This window comes from Serinus canaria, chromosome 3 (genome assembly GCF_022539315.1).
Source record: "Serinus canaria isolate serCan28SL12 chromosome 3, serCan2020, whole genome shotgun sequence".
Classification (NCBI taxonomy): domain Eukaryota; kingdom Metazoa; phylum Chordata; class Aves; order Passeriformes; family Fringillidae; genus Serinus; species Serinus canaria.
The window spans coordinates 100443074-100454672 of NC_066316.1; the positions used below are offsets into that span (position 1 = coordinate 100443074).

The 11599-nt window shown below is 42.5% G+C and overlaps 1 protein-coding gene across 1 annotated transcript; it reads left to right on the plus strand.

Moving 5' to 3' along the window:
* Positions 1-3588: 3588 nt before the first annotated feature.
* LRATD1 (LRAT domain containing 1) lies at positions 3589-7849 on the plus strand. Its single transcript, XM_050972721.1, has 2 exons — positions 3589-3713; positions 4291-7849. Exon 2 carries the CDS (start codon positions 4328-4330, stop codon positions 5180-5182), a length of 855 nt encoding a protein of 284 aa, XP_050828678.1. The 5' UTR covers positions 3589-3713; positions 4291-4327; the 3' UTR covers positions 5183-7849.
* The last annotated feature ends 3750 nt before the right edge of the window (positions 7850-11599 follow it).

The following is an 11599-nucleotide window of genomic DNA, read 5'->3' on the forward strand; positions in this document are numbered from 1 at the left end:
GCTCCATCCCCTTGACATCCTCCCTTCAGATGGTGATAGACACTGATGAGGTCTCCCTCAGTAATCCCAAGGCTGAACTGGCCCAGCTCCCTCAGCCTACCCAAAACCTCAGGACTCTCCCAGACTAGTTAGAAAATGTAGAAACTGTATTTAGTTTCTACCAAGTGTAGAGTTCCTGAAATAGATAAGAGCTTCTGGGCCTCTGAGATTTGATGTTAACAGGATTGTAATGGACAGATTTCTATGATCTAAAGTTCATAACAGATAGGAAAGTTTCCACCCTTATCATAAATTTTTTTTAACTCTGCTTGTTTTTTGAAACATGTGTTCCTAAATTTTTCTGCACAAATGTTCTCCCCTCATTAAAATCAATGGTGGTTTCAGCTCCACTTTTAGCAACAGGGGTCCAAGGCTCCAAAGCTCAGCTCAAGGCAGGATGAAAAGAACATTTAAAAAATAAGGTTTAAAAAATAAGCTACTGATTATCTATTTTGCCACATATTTCAAGGGTTTTTGCTGTATTAAATTAAATATAAATGCAACAGTTACAAAATGCCAAGCATGGAAAAAGGCACAAAAAGAAAAAATAGTAATGGAAAAATATAAATTCACTCTCTCAGCATAGACCAGGACAGAGCCAGAGATGATGATGTTATTGGGTTTCTTTCTAGGAGGACTGTAAATTCCCATGTCCTGTGCAAGGAGAGATTCTGACCCCAGTTAATGAGGCTGAAGCTGGCCAATGAAGTGTGAACAGAGTGAGGCTGCATTGCCAGGGCCACCATCTAAGAGCAGCCAAGCCTGCACTCACCGCTTTGCTAAGGAAGCACTCAGGAGTTAAACACCTAAAGCAGATAATAAATTTATTAACCAAATTAGCTCAGACAAAAGAGGCATCTCCAGCAGCGTCCTTTAATCACAGTTATGCAAAAGCTTGGGGTTTGCTGGTTGATGGGGGGAGTTTTTTGTATGTGTTTTCTTTTTTTGAATCAACTTCTTGTCACTATCATGAAACAGTGACTGAAGAGAAACTGAGGGAAAATTTCTTCCTGAGGAATAGTGGTAGAGCACAAAGCACTGATGAGACAGTGTACAGAGAAGAGAACAAAAATGAAACAAAGAAATGGGTGCTGAAGTGTCTTGAATAGAGGTCATGAAGAGAGGTGAATTGCAAGGGATTGTAAGTGCTTCAACAAGAGATACAGTACTCTCATTGAGCAGACTTGCAAAACCACAGGGGATCGCCAAAAAAAAGGTTAAAATTTGGCAGGAGATACTCCTCCTATCTCGAAGGGCAGAGCCTTTCCTATACCCAGACTCCATCCTTCTGCACCTGCAGTTTGCTGAAGCAGTCTGTTCTCCACTGTTTTGCATGGAAAGGATGAAATAATGTTTTGTTTGTTTAGAACTATCTAAAAATTACTCCACATAGCCTTGATGATTGGCAAACGTGGGAAGTGTGAACTGTGCGAGTGCAACCTAAAAAGATGCAGACTTTAAACGGGAAAAATGTAAAGTGTTTAGAAAACAGAAACTGTCGATCAAGGTCTACAGAAAACGGCTTTCAACTTGGACTAGCTTTAAAAATGAAGCACATTAACAGTTATTTTTAAAAAATCAAAATATTTAAAGACTGTTTTACAGCCTTAGCTCTAAACCTATTAGAGTGTCTTCATAATTTAATTTAAAATGTTGCAGTTGGTGAAGGTCATGCTGTAAAAGAACATATAATTTCTAACAATCATTAGAAAAGTATTTACACAATTCTAGAGATAAATAACATCCATCTGTTATGCTTAGTCCTCTGAAACTTTAAAAAGCATGTATTAGAAAACAATCTTTATATTGAATTTTTTTTTCAAATTATCTTTCTGATTCTACAGACCATGAATGTTGCATCCTTAACTGCTGCAAATCAGCTTAATTCCTGTGAATCTCAGGCCACAGCCCCTGAGTTTATGAGACATGGAAAGTCCATAATCATCAACAGATTAGTATAATTGCCACAGTGAAAAAATAACTGATGTCAATTTTTGAATTTCACTTAGCACATCATTTTTTTCTCCTCCATTTATGATGTGATGCTTTTGCATATGCTAAAAAAAAATAATGATAACAAAAAGATGCCATTCTAGAAAGACAGCTATATCAATATTTGAATGGAAAAAGAAAAGGGTCATTCAAGCACATTTATCTAGGAAATTCAGCATTTGATCCATATGAACATAGGTATACAGCTTGAACCTCAAAAAACTGTAATTCACTATTTTTAAGGATGAATGTCTCTCTATAATGAGAATAAAGTGATGGCATTATTGTTCTCAGTTAACTAAACCTGAAGACTGACTGGGAAAAGGACAGCAGCAAAGAGAGATATTATCCATAAATACTGAAAGCAAAAATACTTATGGCTAGATGACAAAACTATTTTCACTGCAAAGAAATGAGTAGATTTACTTCCAGCTAAAAATGGTACTTTAATATGATTCACATCTGAACGAAAGAATGCCATTAGATTTTTTTTTCATGAAGAGTAAATTCTCACTTCTCAGAAGTTCATACAGTTGTATAGCAAGACTATGAGCACAGAAGGACCAGGTTACAATCCCATCATTGACACAGCCTCATGGGGGGAAGAGTGGTCAAATGAACAAATAATTTCTGAGTTCCATTTCCATAATGTGCAAAATTAGGTGCAAAATTGTCTATTGTTAATAGCTACTACAGATGACAGATTTTTAGATTTTATATATTTTCAGAAGAAATAGACTGCTACTGCCAGACAGATTCATTTTTTTACTTAAGCCATAGCATGTCTTCTAGTCATATCCGAGGACAACCCACAACTGCTCCTTTGTCCAGATGTAGACAGAATCATCTCACCTACTGCCAAACATCAAGCATTCCAACTTCTCATCTAGGCGATGGCAAGAGACAGGCACCTCCCTAAGGCACTTCATGCCGTCCTAAAATAGGAGGTGTAACAGGCAAGAGGAACAGCTCTCTGCAAATGCCTCTCTCCTCAGCAAAAGGAAGCCCAGGAGAGCAGCTTAGACAGCACAGGTGCAACTTGAGGTTGCTGAAGAGAGGTGAGGAGCACCCACTCCCAGCCTCGAAGAACAGAGCAACTCTTGGCCGCGTGCGTCCCTCCTGGCGGGTTAGTTTGACAGAAATTACTCTTTTTTCCCCTTTTTTTTAAATTTATTTTTATTTCTTTCTTTTATACCTCTGCTTGATGCAGTGGTAGCTTGGCAGCGGCTTGACGCGGTGGGCACGATCCCCAACCCCCTTTCCCCGGGACGCACCGCTGCCGCAGCCCCGGGCCCGGCGGGGGCAGCCCGGGGGGGTGCGGGCCCGGCGGGGGCAGCCCGGGGGGGTGCGGGCCCGGCGGGGGCAGCCCGGGGGTCGGGGCTCGGCGGGGGCCCGGCGTATCCCCGGCGTGTCGGCGGTGGCGGCAGCGGGGCCCAGGCGGGCAGAGCCGCGGCTCAGCCCCGCCGCCGCCGGGCGCGGCCAATGAGCGCGGCCGGGGCGGGCTCGGGAGCGGCGCCGCCGCTACTTATCCTCGCCGGAGGGGCCGGGCAGCCCAGAGCGGCGCGGGCGGAGGAGGCGGGCGGCGGCTGTGGCGAGCACGGGTGGCGCTTCCTCTGCGGCGCCCATGGGGACAGGACGACTTTAAAGGAGTTTGGGGGGGTTCTGGCGCTGGGCGACCACGGGTACGGAACGGGACGGGAGGGACCCCTCGGGCAGGGGGTGCTGATCGCCTGCTCTTTGCCCGTGCCTTGCGGGGTCCCGGCCGGGATGCCGGCACTGGGCGGGCAAGGCCGGTAGCTCCGGGGCCGTACGGTCCTCCTGCCGCCTCCTCGCACGCAGCGCTGCCCGGTTTGGCTGCGCACCGCTGGAGGGAGGGCTCGGGACCCTCCGGCCGGAGCCTCCCCGAGCCCCCGGAGCCCTCTCCCCTCGCAGAGCGGAGATTCCCGGTGCAACTCCGTCCCCCCGCGCGGAGGCGGCGGACGGCGGGGAGGCTCCTCTACCGGCGCTCCGGAGTCGGGGCTCTGCCCTGCCCCGCACTCCGGGGATAGGGGGAAGGGTCCCCACTGGGAGTTTTTCCTTTGTAAGAAGGGGAGGGAAGGAGTCGGGAAGGGATGAGGGCATAGGGCGGCATCGCTGAAATCTTTTGTATGTGCCTTAATTTTTATTTTTTGTTCTTTCGTTCTTTCTTTCCTTCCTTCTGCGTGCACTCTTTCCCATCTCTTGTTCTTGTCTGTGTCTGCCCACCCCACCCTCCTTTAGATCCGGCGATTTCTGCCCTCGCCTCGCCCTGTCATTGATGGGAAATCAACTGGATCGCATCACCCACCTGAATTACAGCGAACTGCCGACCGGGGACCCCTCGGGGATCGAGAAGGACGAGCTGCGCGTCGGGGTGGCTTACTTCTTTTCGGATGAGGAGGAGGACCTGGACGAGCGAGGCCAGCCAGACAAGTACGGCGTGAAGGGCTCCGGCAGCCCCGGGCAGGAGACGCCCACCCACCACCTCCACCACCAGCTGGTGCTGAACGAGACTCAGTTCTCCGCTTTCCGCGGCCAGGAATGCATCTTCTCCAAGGTCAGCAGCGGCCCCCAGGCTGGGGACCTCAGCGTCTACTCGGTGTCAGCCCTGCCAGCCCTCTGCAAGCCGGGGGACCTGCTGGAGCTGCTCTACCTGGGGCCGTCGGAGCACCCGCCGCCGCACTGGGCCGTGTACGTGGGCGGCGGGCAGATCATCCACCTGCACCAGGGGCAGATCCGCCAGGACAGCTTGTACGAGGCGGCCGCGGGCAACGTGGGCCGGGTGGTGAATAGCTGGTACCGCTTCCGCCCGCTGGTGGCGGAGCTGGTGGTGCAGAACGCCTGCGGGCACCTGGGCTTAAAAAGCGACGAGATCTGCTGGACTAACTCCGAGAGCTTCGCCGCCTGGTGCCGCTTCGGGAAACGGGAGTTCAAAGCCGGGGGGGAGCTCCAGGCGGCTGCTGGCACCCAGCACCAGCAGCAGTACTATCTCAAAATCCACTTGGCAGAGAACAAGGTGCATACGGTGAGGTTCCACAGCCTGGAGGATCTAATACGCGAGAAGCGCAGGATCGATGCCAGTGGCAAACTGAGGGTGATCAAGGACCTGGCTATAGTGGATGGGAAAGAATAGGGAGGAGCAGGAGTACGTGGCTATCTTCCTTCTGCCCTGCCCGGGGAGACCAGCCTGCCGTAGAGTCAGGAGGCTGCACCCTCCTTCCGTGGGACGCGACTGGAAGCAGGATCCATGGCAACATTCCAAAAAAAAACCAGCATTCTTTACACCCATAGCCAGTATTTTGTTTGGCTTTTAATAGCATTAATGCTGAAAGAGCGAGAGGAAGAAAAGAGGGGGGAGGTGCAGGAAGGCTGTTCTCAGAGTATGTGGACAAAGTCTCTCCTGTCAATCGATGTTGACCATTCTAGCAACATGCCAATAAAATTTCAAATTGAAATTTCTTTTTAAATTTTTATTTCATGGCTTTAATCCATGATAAGTTTTAAGCATCTGGGACTGTGGATGTGGATGTAGCTAAATGAGATTTTTAGCTAATATTTGCCTTGTGGCCAGCCAAAAGCATCAGTCATAGTTTTCTAACTGGGAGACAAAGGGGGTGTTGGGGTGGAGGGTAAATGCCCGTTTGTTTTGTTTCTGCACACTGCTGCTTCAGCCTGTAGCTGCAACCCAAATTTTGTCCCAACCAACTGTGGCAAGCTATTTACTAGGAAAAAATACTTTCAGATTTCCGCTTGAAATCTATCACATTTTAAATATTTGCCATTGCTTTCTGTTTGCAGCTCTCTGCTAAATATCATCATAATGCATGAGCTCTTTCCAGCTCTTCCCTCCTCCCACCCTCCCTGCCTTTTTCTTTTTTGTTAATAAAAAAAAAAAGTTAGTGAGCAGCTGTTTTCCTAAAACTAAATTCAGTGGTTAAAAGGAAGTGGTGTATTTTGGAGAACAGTATAGTCAGAGATCCAGCCACTGGGATTTCATGCTTGAGCTGTGGATTTTGTACCACTGCTTCGATATCTCTTCATACACAGGTCAATAGAATCCTGCAAGAAACAATTTTGAATTCTGCATGTTGCCTCTTTGGAACAGCAATTTATTGTATTTACAATTCCACTTAAAGAAATAGATGTAATGTGGCCAAGTTCATCTTGCATTTCAAATTCCCAGCAACTAAAAATCTTGTTCAGTGTAAGTTTAGAAAGCCACAGCAGCATTTAAAAGATGCCTTTTAATGTGATGTGAGCAATGCCTTGTCTGTATTTCAGATCCTGTTCACTCATTGCTTAATTCTAAGTTTTGAAGTGAAAGATCAGAGGATTAAATATATTTTTTAAAAATCTAAACAAGTATACTGGGGCATTTCTTTTTATTATTCTGAGCTGCATACAACTTGTAATTTTGTCTTTGCATGTTTCAGTGCTGGAAAGAAAATGCATTTGGTTTTGTTCTCTCTTCCCACATCAATGTCAGATGACAGAAGTAATAGCCCTCTTTTGTATATATATGATACACTCCACCCCTTATCAATGTACTGTGTCCCAACTTTTTTTTTTTTTTTTTAATTAAACAATGTCATAAGCAACCTTGTTGCAACAGTAATTTCATTTCTACAAAACATTTTCCTACTGTAGCTGAAGATGCGAGGGTGGAGTGTACTTCATTATAATAAAAGTGTTAGCATAAGTATCTTTAGAAAAAGGAAACAAAAACCTGTACCCCCAAAACTGCGCCTCTTCAGTGAAGGTCATATAATTGGCTTTGTCCTTGCTAACACATGTGGCAAAATTATGTGGTAATGGGCAGTGTTACTTTTATCACTTCCCTAAACTACCTTGCTTAATACAATATAGGGTAAAAATGCAAATTGTAGTTACTGTCAAATACTGTTTAAATAGCCTCAAACCACATCATACTTTTTAATAAATGTGTAATATTTTAGCTTTATGAAGGCAGTAGTGGCTGTCTGATGATAACTTTTCCCTTAACATGAACAGAAGCTTCTACCTAGCATTTGTGTATCTTATTGTTGTACATTAGATTGCTTAAATCCTCTGTTAGAACTGATTTCCCTGTACCACTTGGTGGGAGCTCTGTGGGGTTGCAGAAGGGCATTGGCTTTACAACAAGGCACTTACAAAACATTAAAAACTGATAGGAAAAGGAAAGGTGGGCAAAAGCAATTAATTTGATTTTTCCCTTATAAAAAATATGCATTAGAGACCTGAGGTTGCAAAAGGCAGGGAGAATTAAATGAAGAGGGAATGAGTACCAGAATGTTTATGAATGAAAAAGAATAACATAGAGTTATAGTGTTATTTTTTTGATTTCTGGAATGCTTTTTTTTCAAATTGCTGTTCGATTAATGGGATTAGACAGAGGTTACTTGGAAGATCAGAATTTTATGTCCTCACTAGTGAGAATTAAAAACATTCTAAATTTAAACTTTTCGCTGTGCTTTCTGAACTCTCTTTCACTCTAAACCCCATTTTAATGGAGGATTTTTTTGCAATGATTTAGTAACCTGGTTCATAAACATGATGATTTTCCTTGTCTTACCCAGCTAAATGTAGAATGATATTTCTTAGTATATAAAAGAAATTATAGGAGTGAGTGAAACCTTATTTGTTCAATAATAACAATGCTCTGTGAGAGACCTTTGGCATCTCTCTGAATTTGTACAAATAAAGGTAAAACAATGTAAGGCCTTAGTACTTTGCATAAGGACTGGAGAAAATATACTGGAAATAGTAAGAGCTGGTATTGACCAAGGATATAGTATTGCCATGACTGTGTTCAAGTAGCAGTCTGTAATTAGCAACAAGGGTACCAATACAGTTTCTTTTGTTATTTTTCTTTAGCTAGACTTCAGTCCAGGGCTGCTGGCAGCAATCTGGTTCTGATTCATAGCCCGTTGAAGTTAATGGCTCTTGCTGACCAGTGAACTTTGCATCAGATTGTTAGGAGATGGTTAAAATTTGTGGAGCTTGAGGAAGAGTGAGATTTAAGATGACACTTCAGAGACCAGAAGAGCCACCTTTCTGAGATGGGAGACTGTGGACACAGGCAACACTGATGAAATATGGGAAGAAAACAGACAAGTTCTGAAACAAGCAGTGTTAACCCGAGATGGCAGTAGGGAATCTGTTAAAAAGACTTAATGAAAAGTGAATATAAAAAGTTATTCAGTGCCTTGAAACAAGAATTGGAAGACAGGGAGCAGTCAGCTGCAAGAAAGGCAATGATGCGAATGACTGACAGGTAAAAAATGTAATTGATTGTATTCATCATTCAGGATCAGTGGGCCTGGCAGAGTTAACATTTCCATTTCCAGCACTAAAGGTACTGAAAAATTTATTTTATATCTGGAATCTGTTTAAATTCTTTGGTCTAGCTACCTAGGGTAAATATTTACATCTCATTCATTGCTCTTGAAGTACTGACTTGTAATATGACAGCAATGTCAAGATGTTTTGTAGTCTTTCTTTTGTGTCACGTTTCAAGCTCTCTGTTAGCTATTTGAGTAACAGTTCTATAGAATTTCTTTTGCTAAGATATGATTCTCTTCTCGAAATGCAATCTCTTCAATTGCTTTGAGATTTAACATTTTATTAAAAAATTCAATTCCTGTCCTCTAGAAACATAGCCTTTGTGAAATGTTTTGCTGTCATGACCAGATTGTTTACTGCTTATTGGTTGTGCATACTGGGAGAGGACTCTAAGGATGGGTAGCAAAATAGGTTTTGCTACTGTCAGATTTTGTCTCCATCCTCATCTTATGTCTCCAGAGGATTTTGTTTTCATTTTCTTAGGGTTCTTTTTCTCCTTTCAAGTGTTACAGTTGTATAAAATGGAGGGGAAAAGAAAAAAAAAACAACAAACCCAACCTAAACCAAAAACCTCAAAGCATGCTTTTTATGGCATATGCTGTTGATGCATATAGTGGATTTCAGGTTAAAAGCAGGGTGCAGCAAGACATGGCCTTTGGGGTGTGACAGGAAGTGGCCCTTGGTCTGTGCTAGAATGTGCACATTCTTAGTTCACCTGCCTCATTTCAAGTGTCTTTCATACTCAGGTGAGTAATGTGCAAAACTGCCGGAGTTTATAGACCCGTTTATGTGATGTATTGAACATCTGTAAGTCCAGCTGTTTGCTGAAGTTGAGGCAATGCTGCCTCACACAGAGCATCATGTGGGATCAGGGGCCTCAGCCTGCCCAGCTCCCCATCCTCTGTGTGCAGCTGCTGAGGATGTAGTGGTCTGGGGAATCTACTGCTAATTTCAAGATTTAGTTATTTTCTGTGAGAGATTTCTTCTAGAGTAGTGTATGGACAGTATCCTGCCCATGAGTATACTTGGATGTGGCTAAAACATTCTATGTGCTGCTGCTTATAGTGAGAAAACACTCTGCTTCCTGCTTCATAACCCAGGAGGAAGACAGAAACCCCAGTGCCAAAGAAGTAATCCAGAAATATTTAAGGAGTATGATTGGCTGCAATGCTGAGGGAGTTTCACTGCAGAATTAAGGTCTAAAGGATAACTTTACATGACTAGAGTGTGATCAAGTGCTGCTGTTAGTTTGAGTGTCAGTGTTTCCATGGCAAGTGTGGAATTTATTTGCTTGCCTTATTATTATGAAATATTTAACTTTTCTGTCCTATGAGTTCAAATTTAATATGTGAAGCTGCCCTACGTTCATGGATCTTCTGACTCAATATTAGTTTGAGGTGTCAGAGTTTTTTACAAGTTTATTGTCAAGAAAATTAATGCATGCTGACTGGGAACAGATACTTTACTGAACTGCTAGTAAATCAAAATGAGAGTAGTGTAGATGTTAGGCTGAAAAAAGGGAATGAACTAAGAATCATCTGTTAGTTGGCATATCCACAGATTTTTTCCAGATTATATAGATACAATCTATAGAGATACAAACTGCCAATGCTGTATTTTTCTAGAGTGGTTGTGGCATTTTACATTCTCTCTTTTGCAAAATACTATTATCAGTCTAAATAATCTAAATCCCCAGTAAAGTTCTATTTTTTTATTTTGAAATTTCATTGAAGTTGACAGTTACTTTATTCTTTTTTCATATTTTCCTTTGAGAAATAAGCTAATTTTTTTGTTAAAGGATTTATAATTGAGCAGCTAGTAATATGCACTTTCATTTCTTAATTTTAAATATTTTGCATCAAGCACAAATGTATTTAAGTTGATATGTCCAGAGGAATGATAGAATTTCCATTAGCAGAGTCCATTCAGATTAAGAATATGGTTGTTTGTTGGTTTTTTACATATTTTAATTATGGAACATTGGGGCATTTCTGATACTACAGATGGTGCATGTATGTGAAACTGTTTGCCCGATCAGAATTTTTAAAATAAAAGATCTCTCCCCTTCATGAGGCATTAACTTTAGGCTAAAATCAAGGAGTAGGACTTAGCCAGGATCAAGACCTCAGCAACAACCTCCTATGGAATTTAATGGAAGGCTCATGTGTGTGATGTCTGCCATAAGGGCCTTAATTACCTTTTCTTACTTGTACATATAGTAATCATCTATGCAAATTGACATTTTCCTAGGTAAAGTGAGTTAATGCTTTTCAAACATCCCTTGGACTTCTCTCATGTGTCTGTGTGGGTAGATGTGTTAGGCACAAATAAAAAACCTGGAGTTTATTGCTGTAGAGCCAATATCTCCAGCTATTTTGACAGGAACTCAGGTGGAATTTGGAACCAGTGTGGCTACAGCAGGAAAGGGTGGAAGAATTTGAGTTAAACTTCAGGCTGTTCTAGGAAGATACTCAGAGCTAAGCTTGAAATCCCATTCCTCCTCTTCTCCAAGGTGCAAGAGGGTGAGTGGCTGTGCACCCCTCACACATAAAACCATTCACATTTTGGAGATCCATCCGTCACTGCCTAGGCAAAATAGGGTGAGTAAAATATGCAGTGTCTCATCAGCCTTAAGAAGAAAACAATTTTTCACAGTTTAAACACTATTTGGATACAGTGTGGCACTGGCAATCCATGTAAAAAAGTCCCATTTTTAAGCTGATAAACTAAACAGCATAATGTTTAGTTATGTAAATAGGAAACCTCAATAATCCTTCCTGTTAATCTCTATACAGCAGAGGTAAGAGCTTGTTCCCAGTTTATGTAAATAAAAGAGTAGCCCTGATTCAAGAAAATTATTATGGGGTAGAATTTGGAAATAAATTAAACAATCCAACTCCAGGTTTAGTTCTGATGGGAGGCCATCACTACTGCAGGTGAATAAATAGCAAATACCTAACAGTGTGAATAAATTCCAACTTCTGTATTTTGACACCTCTTCACACCAGAGTATTTTATGCCACAGAAGGAATATTGTATGTTATTCACTATGAGTAAACATACCACAATCTGGTCTTAAAACAGATCTTTTCTTCCATATGTTCCTATTGTTTCCATATGCCCTTTCAGTCAGCTGAAAGCAATATAAAAACTGAGACTGAAAAATATACTAATTGATTGTAAATATTTAGGCAGAAATTTATATGCA